Below are 25,748 nucleotides of genomic sequence, written 5' to 3'. Positions count from 1 at the left end.
TGCTGCAGGGAGGCGAGGGTGCGCGGGTGCTGCAGCGCGGTGCTGCAGGGAGGCGAGGGTGCGCGGGTGCTGCAGCGCGCCGCTGGACGATGGCGCAGGCGCACGTCCCGGGAAGCGATTACCCTGCCGATAGAATAGGCCCAGGCAGTATCTCTCAGCAAAGCATATTTTATTAGCGATTTTGCTAGACCGGGTGTTGTACGTAAACTTAGGCACACAGAATATGGCAAAAAGCTCCCGCTTAGATCTCCACCCCCTCTTCCCCAGTCCCAGCTGCAAATTCCCGTCCCTGTTCCCCACTGGTTGGGTACTGCAGGGCTTACAGACTGCCCGGCACCTGCCTCGGTTTACCAGAGTGGAAGAGTTTCTACCGACATACACCAAATATGGTAGCAAACACAAATTTTGCACGAAGTTAACCTCGATGACACCACCTGGGGATTTGAAAAAAATTTGGAAGACAACTTCATGGTTACGAAACTTAAATTGTTATAAAGTCTATTTGCAATCGCGATACGCGTTATTGTAATTTACATTCTAGCCTACCTTACAATTCACTGTTTTAGGTGGTACAGTGATATCTGTTTCCAACTCCAATACAGAAATTATAGAAACTAATAATTACAAGACATGTTCTATAAGAACAAGTCTCAAAAAAAGAGGGGATTTGATAAGAAGAACAAAAATCTTATAGAAACCCCTAGGCCAAATGTAGCAAGACAAGGCCTAACGCAACAGAAACCTGACAGAGAAACAATAGCTCTGTAGAGACTGGACATGAGACAGAGCGGGATGTCCTTGGCTTGCAAGCCGGGAAAGTGGAATGTTCCACTGAATGGAGAAGGAGCTACTCGACTTTTGCTGAGCAGCAGCACAAAATGACAATATGTGTGCTCAAGAAATTAGGTCAAGCAACTGACACTGGGGGGGCACCAAGTTGCAAAGACCCTGGGGATCACGAGAGACCCGATGAAGACTCTGGAACACCAAAGATGGACTGCCAGCAAAGGGCGGGGCTATGAATATCATTTATGTTTAATGCATTAACTCAGCAGTAGAAACAAGAACACGAAGTGCGAATCACGCGTACACTCGATTAGAGGAGCGATCCTCCGAGCGTGCGGCACGCTGTAATGAAAGTGCTGCTTGTTAACGCTTTCAAAACTGTGTTAAAGAGTCTTTTTGCGGAGTTTTTGGTATCGATTGGGATCTTTTGGTATCTAAACTCTTGAGCAGGGGGCACAACATCGGTGTAGTTTCTGCTAAAAGTCTTTGAGTGTTGAAGAATGAATGTGGGACAAGTCATGTTCAGATGCTTTGTTCCTGTTTGAGAGAGCACAACAGGACGTTTCTCTTCAGACCTTCTGGGGGGCGGGGCCTCGCCCGCGCGCGGAGCAGCCGCCGTTCCCGCGCTCAGGTCGTGCAGCGGCCGTCGCGCGGGCCCGGGCCGTCGCGGTGAGGCTGTGACGCTGCGCGTGCGCGGGGCCGCCGTGTCGCGAGGGCGCTGCCGCGCGCCGTGCCCGCGCTGGGCGGGGCGGCCATGGCGGAGGGAGGAGCAGCGGCCGCCTCGGCGTCCAGCGCGGGCCGGGGCTGCTCCGCGTCGGCGCTGAGCGGGCGGGCGGAGCGGACGCCCCGCTACACCTTGGGGCTGCTGCAGACGCCGCGCAGCACGGGGGGCAGCACCGGCGGCTCCTCCAGCGGCGGGGCCGGGCCGGGCAGCTCCAGCGGGGGAGGCCTCGCTGCCGGGGGGAAGCCGCCGGTTCCCGGCAGAGGAGGTGGGGCGGCGGCGCTGCCGTTTCCCTGCGGGGCTTTGCCCCTTTTTTACCCACTTGCCCTCTCTGCTGCTCGGTTCCAAGCGCCGGCACAGGCGGTGCCGCAGCGGGAGGGGCAGCAGCGGTCAAAGGCGCTTTCTCTTCAGCTGTGTAACAGTGGGAGTCGTTGCTCGCACTTCGTTTCCTCAACCTTTATTATTTTCCCTACTAAGCTTTTAGATCGCAGTATCCCAGTTCCCTGCTGGGGTCAGTAAACTGGTTTCAACTGCGGCAGGGTATTTGCTTTACTAGAGACGTGAACCACGTTCAGCTGGTGATGGATTTTGGTTTTGTGATTGTTTGCTGGGCTGTTTGTTCTGGGAGGTGTTCGGTTTTCTCGGCTTGCCCTTTGCAATGGCTCAAGGGCCGTTATCGGGGACGTGTTGAGACGTTGTGACCCCGCAGCCGCCGGTGCCGCCCTGTGCGTGCAGCTGCTCCGCGGGTTCGAGACCCCTCAGCGGCTCCCGTGCCCGGACCGGGGCTCCAGCCCGCTCGGCACGCCTGGGCCTGCTCGCGCAGCCTGGCTTGGCAGGCAGGGAAATATGGTTCAATTATTTTTTTTTTTTTCAGTGGAGCAACTATAAAAATAATTAGAAATTCTTCTAACACTTGTTGAAATGCATTCTGAGGTACCTACCATTAGGCATAAGTTGAGAACAGGTAACATGCTCTCGGGTAATGTGCATGATCAGTCATGAATCCTACAAAAAACCCAAACAAAATAAGGCAAAAAAGCCCCTTAGATTGCTAATTTGAGTACAGCGTAATTTACGTGTTAAATGTTGGTTTTTAAAAATACCTACAGATGGTTTGGTTCATCTGGTCTTTAAATTACATTTTTCACCATGTTACACCAGATTCAGTACATTATAAAATAACGGCAAAGTCTTTTTGGCTGAACTTCGAATTAACTTATTCAAAAATCTACATGAATGCTATTTGGGTTTGTATGTGTCTCAATACCTGGAATTTTTAAAGTTTTAATCTGAAATCCTCTGTTTTTTTTTTTTTTTTCCTTTTTTAAAAATATATATTAAAAAGCAATTATTCAATGTAGATTAAGCATGTGATATTGTTCTTAGTCAAGAGAACTGAAAATCAGTAAAATGCTATCAAATGATTTATTGAAACTAAAGAATGATCTGAGAAAAAGAGATTTTGCAGGACTTAAAAATATGGATATGTCTTAAGACACACATATAAAAGAAACTGCAGGTAACATGTCCCAGATCGTTGTATGAGTTCTGAGAGTTGAACCCCATCACTTCAAAGGGAGATCTTTCTACAACTGAGGTGTTTTGGGACATGATTCTTTGCTTTCTGTTATCATCCTTTTTCTAAAAAGAATGGTCAACCTAAAAAAAGAAAAAATAATGAACACGTGTATAGTTTCAGATACGGGTTTTAAAACTTGTGGGCCAATGTGGGATAGAACTGACTTACAGCATTCTTTAATGAATCTAGAATTCATTAGAACACAAAATTATGTGTTGTAAAGTGCTTCAGGCCAACAATGTAAACAAACATTTTTATTGGTGCTGCAAGTGATTGCAGCATTGTGGAAAATAACCATGTGGATACAGGCTTGTTTTCAAATCAGACTGATTTTTATTTCATTTTATACTTTAGAGAGCTTTTATGGAATGACATTAAAGTTTATTGCTTGGATATAGCTATTTATAGTAAGAAAGATAAAGTTTTCTAAGCTGTTTATTTATATATTGCTTTCTGGATAAAAAATGATTAAATTGTGTATCACTTCACTGAAAAAATATTTTAATGTGTCTGTTTACAAAAGTTATTTTTTCCTCCCCTCCTCAGAATCATATTTTGGGGACAAAAGTTCTTGTGTAGAAAATACCAGCACACTGAACCTCACAAGTTCTTCTTCTGTGCGAGGCCTGAACAGCGAGTGTGTCAGAAAAACCCCCCTCTCTTCCAGCAAGACCGTGTGCAGGAGTCACACCCCGCTCATGGGATACTCAGGTGAGGTTAAAGACCTTAAAGCAAATAGTCCTACTTATGTTTGTAACATTATTTTATTAAACATAATTTATTTTTGACATGGTACAGTAAGATACTGAAATATATGCAAAACATGATGTGTTTTGTACTACAGAGTGTGCCTGCCAATGAGAGGTGCACTCGTAAGGCAAAATAGTGCTTTAAACACTAAGTACATGTTTTGGTATTGCAGCCTCTTGTCACTTCCTTTGCATTCATGTCTCAATTAGCAGTACAGTTAGAATTCAGACTTTTTTCAAATTACACAAAACTGGATTATTTTCTGGACATGTTGGTTTGTGTGGTGACGGAAGAGCCCAAATTTATGCACATTTCTAATCAGGGTTTCTTTAGGCTTGTGATGCATCGTACGTCACATATCGTGACGTTATTCTCAAGTTTCCTGATACAAGTTTTCCGCCTTTTATGTTGGCATCTCCAAAGGTGTAGCACACTAGCTCTCCAGAGGAACGCTGACGCAGTAGCTTGTTGGGTTTACGTTTGCAGTGTTTCTTATGAACAAAGCTGTGTTTGTGTGTGTCTGTGTATTTGTTTGTGCTTGCTGTATTGTATGTACCATTCCTTGATCAGTCTTTCATGGATCCGTATTGAAGGCAGTGTATCCAGAATATCATATGTTGTTTGGTCGCTGTATTTTTTTTTTTAGTGTGACAAAATGGAGAACTAACCATCTTCCAAATAAAATGTGTGTAATTGCCATATGTAATCTAAAATACCTATTATCTTCACCCTTTAGTTGCACTTAAAAGACGAGTTAATATTGTGATCAGCTGCTACTGATGGGCCGGGGATTATTCTGAGTAGAAGATTCAGAATAACAATTACGTTATCAGCAGACCTCAGATGAAACTTTATGTGAATGCTGTTGTTGACATCTTATGGCCGACAGAATATAGGTAGAATAAATAAAGGTTCAGACTTGGTTCTATGCAGCATCAAAGAGTTTGCTCAGGTGGTAGCCAGTTGCAATTCAGACAGCCTTTAATCTCAAATTCTACTCTGATTCTGATCTTGCTCTTCCAGATTCCTGGTAGGATTAGTTTTGATTCTTGGAGTACAAATGGAGTTTACTCAGAAGAAAATGTCAGGTTTGGTGTATTCTGCATTCTTGGCAGGATTGTTCTGTTACTTCATTGCTCTTATTTCATTGCTTTTTGAGAGCAAATTCTGTGAAGAACAAGGTAAGGTAGGTGTGGAAAAGAATGTAAATAATCACTACGAAGCAAGTGGAGTTCATTGGTGTTTAGATGTCTGTGCTATCAAAATCCAATACTATTTAGATGTTTTTGGAAGTTTAAATGGGGCATTCCTTATCTGTGCAAGTGTTTTTCATACTTTGAGTACTTTAGTCTTAATGGTTCAGCTGAAAGTTAAAATTTACGTCATGAGGGCTATTTCCAGTTTGAGAAGTTACACCAATATGTATGCAGTAGCTGCTTTTCATAGTGTGTTAATTATGTCAGTATTGCTCAGAAAGTTACATGTTTGCTGACTTGAATAGCACAGTCTCACAATCTTTGGTTGCAGATTTCCAAACAAAACATCATTAGTAGCTTCTCCAATAGAATTTGGAGGAATGTCACACCATTTTGCAAACATAAAACAAAATCATCTGAGATACTAAAAGCAGCACTGTCTACATATTTTCGGTCTTCCATAGATGAAAAGAAGTCTGGTACACTGAATTAAAATGCATCACCCCTTGAGTGAAGTGTCACACTTGGCAGCACTGTAACTCAGCGCTCAGCAGTGTTCTGGAGCTGTGCAGCGTCCTGTGGCGCAGGGCTCCCTCGCTGCGGTCCAGATGTTCACAGAGCTGTGGGGCCGGACCCCGGGGAGCTGGGGAGGAGTAGGGGGATCAGCACCCTGTCCAACTGCTTATCCCAGTTCTGATTGCAGACCCCCATCTCTGAGCCCGTCCCCACTGCTCACAGCTCGGTTCTGATCGCAGACCCCCATCTCTGAGCCCGTCCCCACTGCTCACAGCTCGGTTCTGATCGCAGACCCCCATCTCTGAGCCCGTCCCCACTGCTCACAGCTCGGTTCTGATCGCAGACCCCCATCTCTGAGCCCATCCCCACTGCTCACAGCTCGGTTCTGATCGCAGACCCCCATCTCTGAGCCCATCCCCACTGCTCACAGCTCGGTTCTGATCGCAGACCCCCATCTCTGAGCCCGTCCTCACTGCTCACAGCTCGGTTCTGATCGCAGACCCCCATCTCTGAGCCCGTCCTCACTGCTCACAGCTCGGTTCTGATCGCAGACCCCCATCTCTGAGCCCGTCCTCACTGCTCACAGCTCAGGTGTGAGCACTGACACAGCTGTGCTGCAGGGCAGTTGTCACTTGGTGCTGTTTAGAGTTCAGTACTGTGTGGAGTCCTGTGGGAGAAGTGAGATGAAGGAATCCATCGAAATCTGTCTCTAGTCAGCTATTACTGCAATAAACCACAGCTGAACCAGAAACTAGCTCCATTTTTGAGACGACCTATTTGGATCTGAAGGAGAAGAGATTAGGCAACATAGGCCTATAGAATTCAGCTTAGGTATAAACATGAGGTTTATTGTAGATCTATAGTACAGTCCCAAAGTATATTTGCTGTGTTATGCTGGGCACATTGCTAGAGCAGCTGGATTGGTGCTTCTATCTGCATGGGAAAAGCAAGAGGCTGCGTAAGAAAATGAAGTTTAGGGCCTTCAGAAGGGAAGACATGAGGGGTTAAGGAGCTGTAGTCTTACTTTTCATACAATCTTTGTAAGGGGTGGTAGCTCTCAGAGTGGTAGCTGGATATTTGAAGAAGGAGATGGGATTAGTTGAGTTCGTGATTATATTTGGGAAAATTTAAGCCAAACCCATTTTAAGATACTAAAAGTGTTTTTTAAAAAACCCACCAAAATGAAAATCAAATTACAGGGTCTCGAGCATACTGTAGATAATAATTATCTATATCTATTAGAATAATTTAATAAGTTTAGCGGAAAAACAGATGAAACATGTATATATAAAAAAGACCTTTGTTTCCCCTGAGTTGACGAGATCTAAGCCACCTCAATCAGAGTTCTACTTTTAGTGTAATATTGACTTACAGTATCTCTCTGCAATTAATACACCTGATTTTAATTAGTGGTAATAGCTATGCATTGTTTTGAATTTAAAATGGAAAATGTTTAATAACAGCATGCCTTTTGGCACATACTAAGCATCTTTTTGTTTAGTGCAGCCATGGTGGCTCAGCAATTGTATTTTATCTTGCTGCGGAAATGTTATTAGTTCTGACACGTAGGAGTATGATGTTCATACTCGGAAAGTGTGCCTTGTCTGTACGGTGTGAGCAGTGAGGAGTTCGACAGCCAGGATTTAAGATTTCTAACAAAGTTTGGTAAATTGAAGGGGCTTTCCACGGATGTCACAGTGTAAACGCATATTTCCCTTGGAATGTCGAAGTAAGATTCTGAGTGTAAAGTGGCCGGTAACCGAGTTCTCACCTGTTTCACAGTGACGTCCTCGTCAGCGACCTCTGCGCACGCTGCCGCGTCGGTGATCGCAGCGGTGGTGGAAGGAAGAGGCCTTGCCAGAGGTGAAGTGGGAATGGCCAGTATTGACCTAAAAAATCCTGAGATGATATTATCACAATTTGCAGATAATACAACTTATGCCAAGGTATTGTTGCATGCTTACTTGCTGTATCCCTTACAGGCTAATTATTGTGACTTTCTTATAATGATTATGACTAATTTTTAGCTTGTAGAAGAAATTTCTCAAAGTTGAAGTAACGAGTTCTAGAAAATGTGCAATGTTGGAAGGACTGCTATTTTATTTACTGTGCCTCAGATAAAGAGGAAAGAATGTTTTGCCAAAGAAAAACAGCCTTTCTGCATGGTGCCCGTGTTTTGCTAGGGAGTGATATCAAGATTATTGCGTGTTCTTGCGCACCCTTTTAGTTTTGAATATTCTGTAAATTAATTCAGTGAAGTTCTCTTGTATTTTCTAAGTTCCTCAAGGTTTGCTTTAACTCTGATGCCTCTGAAGAAAACTTCCTGGTGATTATCAAATATGTCAGGCAGCAACAGCTCTACCTCCCACACCCCCAGTACTCTTAGATGATTTATTTTGTGTATTTTTTATACTTGTTTACCTTTACATTGTTATCTGTCCCTGCTTTCACATCGCAATTTCTAAGCACTTAAAATATAGTCTATTTTGTCATGTTTCTCCCTTGAAAATTTGCACATGGTGATATAAAAGAATGTAAATGCATAATGATGTTTGCCCTTTCTTGTACAGTAGACAAATAGAAAACTATATAGTGCACTTTAAATCCCTACAGCAGGTGTATCTAACATAATCAAAGCAAGGCTGGCTTAAATATGCACATTTTGAGCCATATTGAAAAAGGTGAGCTGAGATAAATGTTGTCAGAGGAGGTTAGAACAAAGTCTAAAAGAAGTCTCAGTCAAAAGATTATTAATACTCAGATCTGTTGCATTTCTTAATTTCCCAGAGCACCATTAACTTCTTGGCTGTAGGCTCAGAAAGCTGCAGTGTCTTGAAAAGTCCTTCTCCCATCATAGCCATGGAATATAGTTTTGGATATTTATCTCTTGCTTCAATGACAAGCATGTTTGTGTTTAAATCCGAATCTATGTGTATCTGTAGATTCTATAATTCTTTATTGCTGGTTCATTATAATGTAAAAATATTTTAGGCTATGTATGGATTTTTATTGAATTATTTTGAATTATTTTGTTCAGGTTATTACTAAACTCAAGATATTAACACCGTTAGAAATAATAATGTCAAACACTGCTTGTGATACAGGAAACACAACAAAGTTGTTCAGTCTGATAACAGAACATTTCAAGGTAAGCTCTTAAATTTCATTCCATAATTTGGAGTTCTTGTTGATCACTTTTATATGATTGTTGACTTGGGAATTTACTCAACTTCTAAAGCCTTAAATGCAGTCAGTTTTTGTGTTTTCTATTATATTCAATCCTGATTTTATCATGGTAAAGAATAATTTAAATGCATCTCCAACACTGCTAGTTCTAATTCTGGTAAATGTATCACAAAATAGAAAAAGAGCACTGGCAGGGTAAAAGAGGGTGAGATGAACTAGTATATGTAATTTATGAGTATTAAAGCCTCAGAACTTGTAAAAGACTGTATTAATTACTACTCGAATTGTTTCCACTTCTATACTGCTGGTGGCTTCTTCATGAGTCATCTTCTACTTCCTGACCTTTCCTTTTATTTGCATGAATCACCCGTGCATCACACACAATCAATGACATTGACTTATTGTCTTTATGCCTTATTTACCATTGAAGGTTTGATAACAATCCCTGGGCTTAAACCTTGCCAAGGGAAAACTACAGTTTGATTGTGGGCATTGCTGCTAGCATGAAAATAACTATTCCCAAAAAGTCATTTATTTTAACGAAATCCAGGTTAAATTAAAAATGTGGAATAGCTAGTACTTGAGAGGAGAAGCAATATCCAAGAAAAAGCCTATGTACAATCTCAAAGCGGTAGTATGAGCCTTTTTTGTGTACTCGCTACCAGAGAGCGGGAAAGATGAGTGGACAACAGTGCTAATCAGCTGGAGTGAGTGCTCCTGCAGAGTGCTCAGTCACACATATAGTTAGAAGCATAGAGAAGTCTTTCTGAAATGTTCTCTGTTAACTTTTTAAACAATTTGCTTTCCCCATCCTTCTTCACAGAATGTGACTTTTACAACTGTCCAAAGAAAATACTTCAATGAAACAAAAGGTTTGGAATACATAGAACAACTGTGTGCGTCTGAATTCAGCACCATTTTCATGGAGGTTCAATCAAAGTATGTTTAAACAAAGCAAAAGCATACTGTGCCCAGATAAGTTTTTAACAGCTTTTTACATACATACACAAGTCTGTGGCTTGTTGCAAAGGTTAGAAAGTCATAAAAGAGCTGTTCTTTCATTTTGCCATCTAGTGTTTCTGATATAGCTAGGAACTTAAACAAAAAGCCCATTACAAATTAATGTTTTAAATGTGTGTGTGTTTGTTTTGGTTTTTTGTTTGTTTTCACAGCTTTCCACTTTCTCCTTTTCATTCTTTCTTCGAACAGCTGTGATTGCCTTTCTTTCTGGCCTCAGGAAATGTTTTCCTTGTACCGGAAGTTTCAAGTGGTGATACTTGTGGCCTGGGTGTTCAGGTCACATGTAACTACTGAAATCTGTATGTTCACAATACCAGCTGCGTAGTGTGAAGTGCACAGACTCATTCATGAGTATTCAATTTACATGCATCCATGTGTACTATACGTGGGGAAGAGCACACCTGAAGCACGCTGCTTTTTCGGTGCCGTCAGTCCCAGTAGTTGTCAAGCAGAAGTGCGAATGTGGTTTCTGTAGTTCACCACTTGGCTTTGAAGTATTTAAAAAGCACTCTCCAACATTCATTAAAGATTGTTTCTTTTCAAGGTACTACTGTCTTGCAGCTGCTGCAGCTTTGCTAAAATATGTTGAATTTATTCAAAATTCAGTGTATGCTCCCAAATCACTCAAGGTGCGTTTCCAGGGGAGTGAGAAAACAGCTATGATAGATTCGGCATCAGCGCAAAATCTTGAACTAGTAATTAACAACAGAGATTCTCGGTAAGAGTATTTAAGTTTACAGATTACACTGTTATAAAGCTGAATTTCGCCAAGTTTCCTCGATGTTTCCGTCAAAGAGCTGACCATTGTATTTAATTCTGTAGCACGGAACTTAAGTACCCTTCAGAGCAGTTAAAAAAAAATTTGGACAGAGAAACGCATTACATTTCAGCACAAAATTTCTAGCATAGGAAATCCCAGAAGTGAATTGAGGGAAGAGATGATACATAGTAATCTTTACATTGATGTCTATATTTTATTCTGACTTATAAATTATATTGATGCAAAATTTCACAGATTATGAAATGCAAGAGGCAACCTTTCCACAAGAACTTGCTTATGTTGAATTAAAATGCCTAGGTTTTACACAACATAAATACTCCTGACTTGAAAGGTTGTTTTTTAACTCTACGCAACAGCGGCAAACAAAGTAATTTCCATAGTGATGGTCCGGTGCGGTGTGATACTAGACTGCAGGGTCGCTCTCCACGAGAACAGTGCCTGGCGCCTCCTGCACCGGGGGTGGTACTTGGATCACATTTCTCCCTATACAAGTTCCGTTTCAATCAATGTATTTTTATGGCCCCAGCGTTTTCAGTTACCCTCTTTCAACTCAGTAACTCTGAAGGTTTCAGGTTTCTGAAACTGTTCAGGTATGTACTAGATGTAAAGATTACAGGCTGTTTATTTTAAACAGATAAAATCAACCCTTACGTGTGAGAGCCTGGGATGTGTAACATGCAAAAGCCATGAACATTAAAGTAATATTTATAAATAATAAGCATGTTATTTGGCTCCTGTATTGACTCAAAGTCTGTTCTTAGCGAAAAAAAAATAAAAATCAAAGCTTATTTATGTCTTGGACTTCGCAATATTTTAAATCAGAATTGTATTTTAATAAAAATGTTCTGATTAGTATTTGATCTCAGATGGTAATTTGTCTCCTTTTGGAGGGTTAGTTGGTTTGTTTTGAATTAGTTCAATTGAGACGAAAAATGTGAACTGCACCATGCCAGTTGGAATGGAATATTACTACAAAAACTGAGGAAAATACTGAGTGTAATTGTATTTCTGTATTTTGGAAAATTATATAATGAGGGCTAATATTATATGAAATTACGTCAAACTACCTGACTTTCTCAACTGCTGTAGTTCATATAATGTACATAGTAAACAGGAAGGTGCTAAGCATCCCTAAAGCACGCCTCAAGTGTGTAGGATGCTCTCACCTGAAAACGTCATTTGACCTTTACCATTTTGGTTTTCTGAGTGTATTCTTCACAACTATTTTTTTTTCCAAAGGAATGGTCACACGCTTTTCGGTGTCCTGAATTACACTAAAACTCCAGGTGGAAGTCGAAGGCTTAGATCCAATATCCTGGAGCCACCAGTTGATGCCGAAACAATTAACATGAGGCTGGACTGTGTTCAGGAATTACTCCAGGATGAGGAGCTCTTTTTTGGTCTTCAAGCAGGTAGTGGTTTATTTTTAATACATCATATTATATTTATTTTTAAACATTTTTTCTAATACCTGAAAGTATGTGACTCAATATGTTTGATTTTTTTTTTTTTAAATGATTTGTCAGGTGACACATAATGGAAGTAATCTTTATTATAATAGTGGTGTTTTTCTCAAGTATTTTGCTAAGAAAAGTGAATTTCGCAGATAAAATGGGTAGAAATCAGCCAATACCTTTTTCAAAGAATTTGAGTTTGTCTCTACCTCTGTGACTAGATACGCGCTATGTTGGAAGTATATGAGAATACATAATGTATACTCTAAAAACAAATGCATCACTGATGTTGTACTTGTTGTGTATGGATATTTTTTCCTGTTGCTTCATAAAACATAGCGGTCGAAACAAACAAAAACAACCAGCAGCAAACCAGAACCAATAGCAGAGTATGAGTCAGTGCACCTGAAGCTGGATCATGTAATCTTAATCTTTATCACAAGAGACGTATGATTCAATCAAGCTAAAAGAATATTGCTGAATTCATATGTGTCCACCTGTAAAATAATCACTACATGCTTCAGTACAGTCTGTATAGTTATGACAACATAATTTAGATAGCAGCAATTTTTAACCTGTTTTTTCCCCTGGTAGATAATTTGTGAAGATAGAATGAAAGAAAAAGATAAGCCTAAGTTTCACTAAGTAATTGTATGCATTAAAAAAGTAGATTTTATTACAATATCCATTCAATTTCTGATCTGGGTACTTTTGTTTCACAGTTATCTCGAAATTCCTGGATACAGAACAACTACTTTCCGTTTTGGTACAAATTCCAAAGCAGGATACGGTATGTTTCGAAATGCACCTTAGATGAGCAGTTACCTGGCTATATATAAATGTGGTACCGATGCATGATATGGTAGGAAAAAGACTGCGCCTTAAAAAGACATGGACTAATGTTATCATAGTCTGAGAGTATATCTTATTGTACAGCAGCAGGAGATTCTATAGGGGAATGTTAAAAAATCCGAGTTTGCTTCAATATCACATTTATCTTAATTTATACAAACTGACTTAAAAAAATGTTTACTTTTTCATCACTCCCCACCTTTATTTTTCGTACATGTTCATCCTATTTGACAGTACTAGGATGAGAGAGGAGTTTTCTTCACATCAGCATAAAAGGAAAAACTGTGTTAATATACATTTACTTTCATATTTTTGGAGGTTAATACAATTTTTAATAGCCAAAAGAAAATTAAGCCTCTTTCCTACTAGAAATTACATAATTTTTTAGCTTTTATGTAATACGAATCAATAGAAATCAGTCTTTATTGTCTGAAAGATCATTTTGAAAAAGGTTCTTAAGAAGCACTCTTGACCTTGCTCAGCTGTGCTTATAATACAGATAAATCTGTATTTGATTACTGAGTCAGTTGTGTAAACATACAAAGTCAGAAGTGAGACTTGGCTGTTAGTTTCCAATAGACAGACAACGTATGAGCTAAGTGCAGGTTTTTCATGCAGGTGTTCAGTGTTCCCTCTGAACAACACCTGACAGAAAACAATACACATCTTTGCAGAGCAGAAGCCACACCAAGTGAGACAGGAGTGTCCCTTGTGCTGACTGAACCTCAGCTCTGAGCACGTGGGGACACAGCCGGGTTATGAATCATGTCTGGAAGCCCCTTCTGCGGGCTGTTCTCACCTTGACCCGTGCTTTTCTGTTAACCTTTGAATGCAAGGAACAGCAATGTAGTGAAGAATTGATTCCTGTGAAGTTTTCTCAGGGTCCTGTCTTACGGATTAAAAAAGTGTCCTGCTCTTATCTGTCACCTTAAATCACACGTCTTACAAGGTGGACCAAAATGAAATGCAGATAAAAGCCTTTATTCATAAAAGCATAAATAGACAATAAAGTTATAAATGCTTATAACAACATAGTTTTGTTGAAGGACAAGCAATAGTTGGTGTGTTGATGTTAAGGCTTCAGCAGGAGGGCAGTTTCTCCCTCAGCTGCAGGTTCAGTCTGTGAGCGCCTCGTGCCCCGTGTTGTGCCCCCGGAGCCTCAGGAGCTGGTGAGCAGGGGAGGCTCCGTCACAGAGCGCTGGGAGAGCTACTGAGTGTTCTTTGGGTTCACGTTCCTTACAACCCCCTCTTTCCTCCTCAGGATCTACAGAGAATTTCCCCTTTGTAGTCTTCTGGGAGCTGGAGACAGATAGAATCTTTGCCTTGAAAATCACTCCAATGTTTTTAACCAGGACACGGTTGTGATTAACTGAACTGAGGTTTCTCTTCCTTCAGTGTACCCGTGTGTGTTCTTAACTAGTTTGTAAACTAAAAATTGCTGGAGGGTATAAAAGTTCTCTTCCCCTCTAGTGACTATTAACATGTTTCAAATAAAGGTCTTTTTCATCAGACCTTGCCTCGTATATTGGTCTGTACGTTAACACATGCACTACAAATATCAAACCAAGATACGTGCAGCTTATTACTGGATCTGGGTTGAGACCAGACACAGCAGTAACCGCTGTGAGCCTGAGGCAGCGGAACCTCAGCTTTTTTCTACTAAGCGTATTGTGACCATTCCATTTTAAGTTGCATTTAGCTGCTGGACTTGAGTAGGCTATTTCTGCCAGTGCGTTGGAAGCTTGTGCTTGCCTGTGTTTGTGCTGGTGTGCCAGCATCATAGGGACTTACAACTTTTTCTTCTTGCATGCTGAGTTACCTGCTTAGTAAATAACTTGTCTAATGCCAGGTAAAGAAATCAGGTACAGGCTCCAGCGGGATTGTAGTAAATGCAGAAAAATCTCTTTAATGGCACATCAGAAAGCTGAATGTTTATTGCTCCCAGCTTTCATTGCAGAGATCTGTAACATGAATGAAAGATCAGGTGTATGACTAAAGCTGGCTGGATGTCTTCGTGTATACATAGGACCGTGTACACCAAACTGGTAACTGCACTGTTTTCTATCGTAACTAGCAGCAATATAGCAGAGCATATTATTCATGCAACAGACATGCTAATTCAAGTGCTGAGTTGCTTTTATTAAATGCTAGATTATCGTATTCCGTATGTTCCACTTCCACTCTCCATAAAGATTTTCATTGCAAAACGTTCCCCAGCTGTCACGTCCCGGTCCGAGGTGTGTGTGGGGAGGTGACTCAGATTCACGGTCCCCTTAGTTAGAAAAGAGTATATGGGATACTTAAGGACCATAAACAAAAATAACCCCCACCTTTTATTTTGCAGCTGGGCCCAATTAGCAGACAATTTGGCAGCAACAGAAAGATTTATGCTACTTAAGCCAAATTGGTTAACAGTTTAATAGCAAAAGGATCTACACAAAAGAGTTTTGTGGTTGTAAGCCTTATGTTATACTACTCATAGAGGGAGAGGCAAAGAGATAGGGGTATAGGAAAGGAAAAGAGAACGAAAGGCCCTCACGGCCCCAGCGTGGCCAGTGGACTCGCAGTCTGGGCCAGGGACATGTGGCCCCTGCGGGCCCGGCTGAGCTGCTGGGTTTGTAGTTTGGGATGTCTGGGTGGTGACAAGAGAAAAGTCCTGGGACATCTGGAAGGGTCTCAGCTTTTCCCTTTGGGCCACGCTGGGCCCATCAGCAGCCAGAGCTCCTGCCCTCCAGCACGTCCCCTCCCGTGTCAGCCCGCGGCCTTTGCGGCTCCTCGGCTGGTGTTGGGATGTAAATCATGATTCACCTTCTCCTGAGTGCCCCATCTGCTGCTACTGAACACAGTGTCTGTGACAGGATTCTTCTCAGTCTGACAATGACTCATCCACTGTGGGATGAGCTGTTGCTGCCATAATGGTTGAGACATAATTCTCTTCAGTCTCTGGCACAGGAGGCAGATGGTGCTTGTCTGCAAAGCCCCCAGTTTCAGTCACTACAAGTGTTCATGGGTCATTCAACACGAACATTCTCTCATGCTAAGGAGGACTGTCAACTGACAATCTTGTTGAGATGTGTTGCTTGAAAAATCACTTAATCGGTGAAGTCGAGTGCTTCCTCTTATGTAATCTGCATATATAAGCAAATGAAAGATATCTGGACAAAATAAAACAATATCCTTAAAAGACCCTCTTGTTCCAGTCATTCTGGCCGGGGTTCTGAGCAGCCTGATCTAGTTGAAGGTGTCCCTGCTCATTGCAAGGGGGTGGACTAGATGGCCTTTAAATGTCCCTTCCAGCTCAAACCAGTCTATGATTCTATGAAGGATCACTAGGAGCTGGATCAGCTTCCAGTGTTTGGTGGAAGTGGGGACCACCTGTTCTGGATTACTTGGTCACCCATCTTAAGAACAAATTCAATAGATTCTGTGCCTGAAGAAGTTCCAGTCACATGATAAATCGTTTCCTTTTCTCACAGGGAGAAGGTACTGGTATTTTTGGTTTACATGAATTTCCAGGAAATACAAAAGTTAAACTAGGCCTGATCCACTGACATGGCACTTAAATCTCTAGGACTTAAAGTCTATAGCACAAAAGCAGAGTCAGCCACTTCTATGAATCCTTATGCTTTACATATCAGAGTGAGTGTGGACAAATTAATTTGAGATGCTGTAAAGGATAGGCTGCATTTTAGTTATCAACTATGGCTGTAGTCATTCATCTTCTCCGTTTGAACCTAAAATGCAGCATATACAAAGATCCACTTTCAAGACCACTTCAGTTATAATTCCTGTAAGAACTATTTTAACAAAGGTATATTTCATTACAAAGGACCAACTCTTCACATATGGCCTTGTCTGTTCTTCTGATGTCTGATTCCATCCCATCATGGGTCTTAGACCCCATAGTTATTTCCAGATTATGATTCTTCTGTTCACACATTCAGCATTGTTTAGTCCTGTCTTTTACAGAAGGCAACTTTATATCGGAGGCAAGATAAGGCAAGAGAGACCCTCTGCCACAAGAGTAAGGATTTCACATGGGTCATACAGCTGTGTTCACGGCGAAAACTGACACTAGATTTTCTTTGGAACAAACAATGTGCTTACCTGTGTTGGTTCCTTGAAATCCTCACACAGTGGATGTGCACTGCTGTGCAGTACAATATGCCCTAATATGAGCAGCACAGTTCTTTATGGTAAATGTTCAGGGAGCATACAAAACAAGGTGGAGTGTATGTGGTCAAAACATTTTGAAGAGCAGTCATTATTGCAAGCAATATTTTAAAAATCTTTATTGGATTTCTTTTTTCAGTTACATTGGCAGATGTTTAAGGATATAAATATATTAACCAAAGATAAGTCAAATTGGTTTATGTTGTGTTTAACAGCATATATGAAAAGGCTGTACTACTTAATTATGATGCATGATGTATTCCCTTTGAAAGAGTCTACAAGCTACTGTAGGGTTTTATAGAGCTATGCATAGGTAGAAGATCAAAAGCCGTTTTCATGGCTTGGGTTAGCAGAGTGTTCTCAGAGTCAGTCGTCAGTGCAGACATAGGAAAATATTAGCTACTGATGGGCAAACTATCAGAGTAAGCAATGTAAAATTTAGATAGTTTTTTAATGCAATCGCATATCAAGTTGTCAAAGTGAGCTTATAAAGTATTTTAGCAATTTTCATTAAAAGTACGAACCTGTTACAGTTAACAGTATGAGTTCTGCTGGTTCTTAAGTACTTTTTTTGAACAGGTGGATGTACAAACACTTCCAATATTTGTAAAATTTTTCAACAGGTTAAAACTGCTGAATCAAAAATAACTAATTTAATCTACCTGAAGCATACTCTAGAACTTGTGGAACCTCTAAAAGTAAGCTATCTCTGTCATTATTTTTAGAATAAAGTACAGAAGACCATTTTGTCCTTAATTTTATACAGTGCAGTTTGTTAAATTTCATAGGTTATAGAATGTCTCAAGTTGGGAGGGACTGATAAGGATCATTGAGTCAACAAAAAAATTACTTTGTATCTTGCAGAACACAATACTGCCAATGTGGTCTGTCGTCTTAAGCCAATTGAAGTATGCATTTGAGTCTAACACCTAAGAACTGAAATCCTGTCATAACATTTAATTGAAACTCCTGCTCAGACTCTCGTAGCTGCCTATGCAACCACTAATAAGCATCAGAGAATCTAAAAGCTTTCATTCCTCTAAAAGGGCTACAAAAAGAAGTAACCGTTTATGTCCACATTCTAATCTTAAACAGGCTGCATTAAGAAGCTGTGACACATCGCTGCTGAAGGCTTATTACCATTGTCTTGAAGATACAAGGTATTTATCGTATCCTTTAGCTAGTATGTTAGAAACTCTAAGAATGTGTGTAAGATTAAAGATGTTGCAGCTTTGCCTATTTGTAGTTACAAGTATAGCTTAATAATTTTGCCTAAAAGCTGATTTTAATTATCAAACATTCTAATTATCTACTAACAAATAAATACAGGTAGAAAAAGCAAAAAAACAAGGTTAGCTATGATACTGCAGTTGCTGATGAACTGCACTCAATTAGAAATTATTCTTAAAAGACAGAAGTAATGGTTTCCTGGAGTCCCCATAATAATGCAAAAATCAGCTGTTGGCTGTGTATTTGAGAAAGAACTTATATCTCCCAAAGATTTTAATTATATCTATGGTGAGACTTAAGTATAGTCATACTTAATTCCGAGGCAAAAACAGACATGACATTTAGTGTTTGGTTTAACAGTAGATAATTTGCTTCAGTTATTTGTAATACTCTTATTTGTAATTTGGGGATTATATTGCAAATACAAATTGTAAAATGTTATGTAGCTAATTAGCAATACAACTAATCTTGCAGATTTGGAATAATACTTGAAAAGATTACAACTGTAATTAATGATGATACAAGGTACACAAAAGGATGTCTGAATATGAGGACCCAGAAATGCTATGCTGTGAAGCCTAACATCAATGAATTCCTTGACATAGCTCGTAGAACATACACAGAAATTGTTGATGATATAGCAGGTATTTCTCAACCAAGTTTTTATTTATTTGGAGTTCAAAGTGCGTTGCACCTGGCATATAGAAGCCATGTAATCATATGATTAATTATAACATTTTCCTATGTAAAAAGTGTTTAGTATTAACATAAACTAATTGTCGTTTATAATTAATTGAAGTACTCTTGAGATACATATTGAGATTCTCCTTTTGTAGATAAAACTTCAATTTTATTTTAATGAAGTTGAACAATTATATTGTGATTCCTGTATTTAAAACTCTGTTGTCCCTTATCCTCTAACAGTACAAAAAAAGTTAAAGTAATGTAGCTGAGTTATTCCAACTAAAACATTCTGCATAAAACATATAAATCTTTGGTTTAGCTTTTTGAATTGAAGTATCTGAATGAGTTCTTTATTCTTTATATTTCGAGCAGTCTTGATCTATCTGTGGACTACTTTTTGGCCAAGCTATTGAGAGTAGGAAAATACAGACAAAAGGAATTTTAGCATAATGTCTCTTCCTGTGCATTAGGAACCTTCCCGTTTATCATTAAGTCAAAACAGAAGGAAAAAAAATCAGCTGGAATGGATCTCTTTTTTTTTAATTTAGAATAAAGTGTTGATTTCTAGCTAAGGGACCATCATCTTAGTTTAACTATGTAACTGGAAACTTCAAAGAGCACCAGAAACTTTAGCATCTGTCATATGTTGTGAGCTTCCTGTTTTCTTCTAGTCTGACATTCTACGTATTGAAAAGTACAAATGCTGTTGTTTTTTATTTCCTAAACCTTCCGAAATTTGGCAGCTGCTAGGATTCCAGAACACGTGAACAGATATGTTCACCTTAACCGTTTTCACTGTAGCGCACATGCTTGCAGAAGGGATTCTTCTTTCTTTTCTGCTTTACTGGATTAAACTCTAAGGGACTCCAAGAATGAAATACTGATGTCATGTACGTGGACTTCTCTGAGGCTTTTGGTACGGTCCTCCATAACATCCTCATCACTAAATTGGAGCGAGATGGGTTTGACTGATGGACTAAAGAATGAGAGGTGGATATGAGATGGATAAGGAATTGGCTGGGTGGTCGCATCCAAAGAGTTACAGTCAATGGCTTGATGTACAGGTGGAATCTAGTTACGAGTGGTGTCCCTCAGGGGTCCGTGCTAGGACCTTCATCAGTGACACAGACAGTGGGACCAAGTGCACCCTCAGCAGGTCTGTAGGCAGCACCCAGCTGAGCGGTGCAGCTGTTTGCTGGAGGGAAGGGGTGACATCCCGAGGGACCATGACAGGCTTGACGAGTGGAGCTGTGTGAACCTCTTGAAGTGCAACAAGGCCAAGTGTGAGGCTCTGCACTTAGGGCAATCCCTGATATCAGTATAGGCTGGGGAGTGAGTGGATTGCAGAGAGGGACTCAGGAATACCTGTGGGCAAAAAGTTGGTCATGAGCCAGCAATGTGTGCTTGCAGCCCAGAAAGCCGAGTATCCTGGTGTACGTTGAAAGAAGTGTGGCCTGCAGGTCAAGGGAAGAGATTCTCCCCCTCTGTTCTGCTTTGGTGAGACCCTGCCTGAGCACTGTGTCCAGCTGTGGGGTCCCCAGCACAAGACAGACAAGGGCTTAGGGCAGTGAGCAGCAGGGAAACACCTCTAACTCATTCCATCCTTTCTTCTCAGAGGAGTACCACACGATGATCCTCTTTGCAGTATTCAAAATTCCTGTGATTTAATAGGACAAATTCTTCTATCATCCAACAGTTTCCCACATATGGTATCTTTCTCAGCTAGGAACAAGATGGATTTAAGGAGGGGATTGCAAATGTAAAGCATTACCTGTGGTGTGTGGAAAGAGGATCCCTCAGAGTCATGAACTGGTTGAAAACTGAGAGTCCCCAGTTGACAGTTGGTATTCTGTCTGCTAATTAGATAGTGACACTAATTGCTTGAGCAAACTTTCCATAGTCAGGCTCACCTGGGAGTTGGTTGAATGCATGAACTGTCTTTAAAGAACACGTGAATTTATCTGATTCTCCGCTGGAATTTTTCTCCCAATAGCTTTATGCCACCAGATTTGTTGCATTAATATGTTACTTACATAATTCCCTGAAGACCCACCTCTAAAGCCTCTTGTCATGTTACTTGCCTGACACATTTCATGCCTATAAATCTCAGTAAGTGTGCATCTTTGTACAACACAAACATGTATGTGTAATTTGGGTCAAATCTTTATTTGCTGTATGTAGGTATGATAACACAACTTGCAGAAAAGTACAACCTACCAATGAAAACAAGTTTCAGCTCTGCTCGTGGATTTTTTATCCAGATGAGTGTTGATTGTTCAGCGTTACCCAATGGCCAACTTCCTTCAGAATTCACAAAGGTATCGGGACTAGATTTGTTGTTTTGTAATATGTTTGTATACTTAATGTATAATACATTTAAAAAGCGCACATCATACAGTAATTTAGGCAACAAAATCATTTCAGTGATGATATCTAGAAGTAAATGAAAGTATAACTGATAATCTTATAGCTGCCCTACTTGTAGTTAATATGGTCAGAAATGTGCAATTACGTGCAGTTATGTTGTGTGTAGATGTGAAGTTGTATACCTTACTGATAACTGCAATCTATTGTGGTTTTTTAAAATAAAAATTGATATTGGAAAAATGAAACCAGGTGGTGTTTTTTCCACCCCCCCCCCCATATTGTTACCAGTTTGCTTTTAAAACTGTTTCTGATAATATGGCAAGTTCTTATTGTTGGTTTGAATTCCCTGTAGATCACAAAAATGAAAAACACATATAGCTTCACTTCAGCAGATTTAATAAAAATGAATGAAAGATGTCAGGAGTCCCTGAGAGAAATATATCACATGACCTACTTGTAAGACCATTTAAAACTATTTATTATTTGCTAACTACATTTACTTTGTCCAATTAACAGCTAATTGCACATTTTCTTAAAGCTATCTTTCTGTTAAGTTATGGCTACTTACAGAAATAATCCAAAGCGACACTGATCCAGTGTCCTTGAGTCAAAAAACCCTCACAAAGTGTGTTTTGTACTAAACATGACTACAAATATATAGGCATTTATTAATAAGGGTGGCCTTCATATTTACTAATTTTTATGGGTGAAGTATCTACAGAAAATGACACAATGCATTAATTCTGTAATGCAGAGTTGTTACTTTTAATCCATTCCTCGCGTTCCCAGCAGAACTGTCTATTCTGTGCTGTCCTTGCTGCGGGTCGGTTGCTCTGCTGTCTGGTTCAGGAGACTCACTGAGTGTAATGTCGCATGTCAATTTTATGGACATTCTTTCTAGAAACTCTGTGGGGTTTTTATTAATGTGAGGGCCTAGGGGAATTAGAGTTGCATTTGATGCATTGATAAAACACACTTGATTCCATAGGTGTATTTTTAGTTCATTCTCTTGTGAAGCTTTCTCATGAGCTGTTGGCATTTGAGCTGTGTGTCCTGTGTCTGATAGCAGAATTTGACCTGAGATGACAGTATAAAATTGGAATTTGCTTCAAATAAATTTATACATTTGCTTGTATCTGGCAGAGATGATTGCATTTTATGAGTAACCTCCTGTCCTAATGTATGGAGTATGAACATTATGAGCTTGCTTTATTTCTCCAAGTTGTGTAAAGTGACAGTATGTACTGTGCAACAATTAAATCTGTGTCTCATTTCAGAATAGTGTGTAAACTACTGAACGAGATCTATGAGCACATTCATTGCCTGTACAAGCTGTCTGACGTTGTGTCCATGCTGGATATGTTGCTCTCGTTTGCCCACGCCTGCACTCTGTCTGATTACGGTAAGTTTCTTCACTGATTACATGATTATGGCCAGATAAAGACCCTCCTGTTGGGGAATATCCAGGCTGTTTGGTCCGGTTCCACAACTGCTAAGCCCACACAACTTCTGTTTTTGGTCTCCGTAGGCTTTAGGTGAGTGTCTCTGGTCTGTCGTCGCTGGTTTTGTGCTGATCTTCTTTCTGTCTCCATTCACTGGAATTACATCCTCCATTCAGCTGCTGCAAGTCTGCACAGCCGGTCTTTTCAAGACAGCCAGTTTAAGCGTATTCTATTCAAAAGAAAGAAGTCTTTGGACACTCTGAGTTTACAGTTCTGTTCCACAAGGGCACAAGTTAATCTAAGTGGGTCAACATTATGTAAAAAACAAAATGTGGCTACTGTTGTTTATCTGCTACAATTTCTGTAGCATTTTTAGACAATTTTAGACAATTTTAGATTCTAAGGAATCCAGGATCTTGTGCTTACCTGCATATTGCTCATTCTGCACATTGTCTTCGATTAATGCTGAGCTGAGGTATTTATCTGCAGTACAATACGGTGTAGATACTAAATCGGGTCTGGAAGCCATCTCAGGAGATGGATTAGCTCATAATTACATCAAAAATAGAAGGAATACTATTTCCTTGTTTCCTGTGCTTATGTAATAAGGCATATATGTAGTAGTAACGGAGTCCGTGACCCCTGTACTTCATATGCTTATAGCAGTGTAAAAAGAAATTATTAAAATTAAACTGGCTTTCAGGTTTTCTGTTTTAATTACTTTTCAAATTTCGCTCTTTGTATTTTTCTTTATTACTGGAGTCCAATCCCACTTACAACAGAACACAAACACAGAATGTAGATTTGGAAATTAAGTGTTAGTAATGAGATTCTTTTTGTAGTAATAAATCAGGAAGACTTTCATGACAATCAGAATCTGTACCTGACAGTGGCTGGTAATTCTTCACAAGTGCTGCATGTTAGTCTTGCTCACTAAAAGAAAGTAAAAATTGGGGAATCAGGACCACAGCGTTTGAATTCTGCTCCGCAAGAATTACTTTATTTCAAGTAAAGGTTTCCATACTAACTTTGCAATGTTTTATATCCTTTTTCTCGTTTAGTTCGTCCAGAATTTACAGATACTTTAGCAATCAAACAGGGATGGCATCCCATTCTTGAAAAGATAGCTATGGAAAAACCTGTGTCTAACAACACATACCTGACAGAGGGTAATAATTTTGCCATTATTACAGGACCAAATATGAGTGGAAAATCAACATACCTAAAACAAATTGCACTCTGTCAAATTATGGCACAGATTGGTGAGTAAGTGTGTACCGTATTAGTAATCTTTGGCAGCACGTTTATCGTTTTTTATTTTAAAATATTTATGAATTTGAATGATTTGGCTTGTAGAATAAGATTCTGTTTAAATAGTAACCAGTAATTTTCAGTCTTCTGTTGCTGACAGAGGCCACTGCAAGGTTTTGGGTCTGACACTGGAAAGTTATGGGGCCCTTTCTATGTATCTGGAAGCCTCCTCGGCGTGTCTATGGGAGGAGCACAGTGGCATTGCCTTAATTCTTTGGAGCTCATTAACCCAGTCTGGCACATCGTTAGACTGGTAGCGAGTGTCCTCGAAGTGTCCAGGCCGCCTGTGTGCTCGTCATCCCGAAGAGCAGATGAGCTCGAGCGCACCTCGGTGATACAGAAAAAGAGAAATGTGCTTGCAGCCAAGTAGAATTAATATATAGTCAACTACTTCAAATAAAAGTACAAGGTTCTATCACTAAAATTATGAAAGTAAAACAAATATTTGTAATGTCTAACAGACTCATCCCTATACTCAGGAGTTCTTAATGATTTTTATCTTAAATATAAAGGTAAAGCTGGTAGCACAGGAGAAAGACCTTAATGGGGTGACCCTACCTCTAGAATAAAGCTACTCAGCAGTGGAGAATAAAATTTATCTGCTATGTGTTTGTGAGTCCAGTCCCCAGCAACTGCAAGTTCTTGAGGAATTGCTGTCAAAAACATGAGTTTAATAGGAATAAAGGAGACCGTAAAGTCTTTTGACAGGTTTACTTTTCTATTCAATACAAGTAACAGGCCTCAAAGACTGATAAAGGCAATATAATCTTGTTTTTGGGAAACTAAGATTCCTTGGGATTAGTAATTCAATGGCTACAGAAACGTCAATTAATCCTAGTGTTTATTATCGCTTTTCCATCCCTTTAGACTGACACACAGCTTCAGGCGCATGATTTTGTAAGGTTTTATTGACAAGCTTCTTTAATTGTGGTATCTATATAGGAAATTTTTCTTATAAAGTATTGACTGAACATAATCTTATGAAACTTTATAGAACAAGAACAGGATGCGTTCTCTACAATGCGTGAAGACAGAGTGTAAATCTGCTTTGGTGTTTTGTTGTTGGTTTTGGTTTTGTTTGTTTCTTTGTTTTTTCCCCGCTGGCATATTCAGGGAAACTGGCATTTATCGCACTGGTATGAGAAAACTAAGATTTTCTTTGTGTTGTAGGTTCTTATGTCCCAGCAGAGTATTGTTCTTTTCGAATTGCAGAGCAAATTTTTACCAGAATAGGTATGGATGATGATATAGAAACAAATTCTTCAACATTCATGAAGGAAATGAAAGAGGTATTAAACATAGCTAATCCAGGGTCAAAGGCTCCTTTTTACTGTTAAACTAATAGAAATTGTACTAGTGTGTGTATATATATATATTTCCACTGAAAGAGTGTACTTTGAAAAGTAGTCAAAAATTTACCTTTCATCTGTTACCTTGATGATAAACCATAGAGAACCAGGCACATCTTAAATGAAAAGATATCCGAATATGAATAAAACTCAGTGCTCTGTTGGACAGAAGTTTCAGTGTTTTGTTATTCCTTAGACCTTAAATGATTATTTGTAGGAGCCTAAGCCCTCTCAATTCCCTCTCCCAAACTGACGTGATTTGGAGGGAAAGTGATACATTCAGCGGAAAAGAGGGAGTGCTGCGGTGTGTCTTTGCTTGATTAGAGTTGGTAGCTATTTGAAAGCTGTGAA

The 25,748-nt window shown here is 39.9% G+C and overlaps 1 protein-coding gene across 1 annotated transcript in view; it reads left to right on the top strand.

The window, feature by feature from the left end:
• Nucleotides 1-1,540: 1,540 nt before the first annotated feature.
• The window catches only part of MSH4 (mutS homolog 4), a gene marked incomplete at its 5' end in the record, with an annotated part of 29,459 nt that continues 5,251 nt past the window's right edge, over nucleotides 1,541-25,748 (top strand). The window contains 16 exons of the mRNA XM_082056252.1: nucleotides 1,541-1,775; nucleotides 3,633-3,797; nucleotides 7,331-7,494; nucleotides 8,586-8,696; nucleotides 9,558-9,673; nucleotides 10,299-10,472; nucleotides 11,775-11,947; nucleotides 12,712-12,779; nucleotides 17,638-17,712; nucleotides 18,110-18,174; nucleotides 18,719-18,888; nucleotides 21,110-21,246; nucleotides 21,648-21,751; nucleotides 22,573-22,697; nucleotides 23,799-23,999; nucleotides 25,219-25,337. Of these exons, the coding sequence (XP_081912378.1) occupies nucleotides 1,541-1,775; nucleotides 3,633-3,797; nucleotides 7,331-7,494; nucleotides 8,586-8,696; nucleotides 9,558-9,673; nucleotides 10,299-10,472; nucleotides 11,775-11,947; nucleotides 12,712-12,779; nucleotides 17,638-17,712; nucleotides 18,110-18,174; nucleotides 18,719-18,888; nucleotides 21,110-21,246; nucleotides 21,648-21,751; nucleotides 22,573-22,697; nucleotides 23,799-23,999; nucleotides 25,219-25,337 (2,202 nt within the window). The remainder of the gene's footprint in view (nucleotides 1,776-3,632; nucleotides 3,798-7,330; nucleotides 7,495-8,585; nucleotides 8,697-9,557; nucleotides 9,674-10,298; nucleotides 10,473-11,774; nucleotides 11,948-12,711; nucleotides 12,780-17,637; nucleotides 17,713-18,109; nucleotides 18,175-18,718; nucleotides 18,889-21,109; nucleotides 21,247-21,647; nucleotides 21,752-22,572; nucleotides 22,698-23,798; nucleotides 24,000-25,218; nucleotides 25,338-25,748) is intronic.

The sequence above is a fragment of the Streptopelia decaocto genome (genome assembly GCF_964273445.1).
Source record: "Streptopelia decaocto genome assembly, chromosome: 6".
Lineage (NCBI taxonomy): Eukaryota > Metazoa > Chordata > Aves > Columbiformes > Columbidae > Streptopelia > Streptopelia decaocto.
This window is presented reverse-complemented; position numbering and strand designations above follow the sequence as displayed.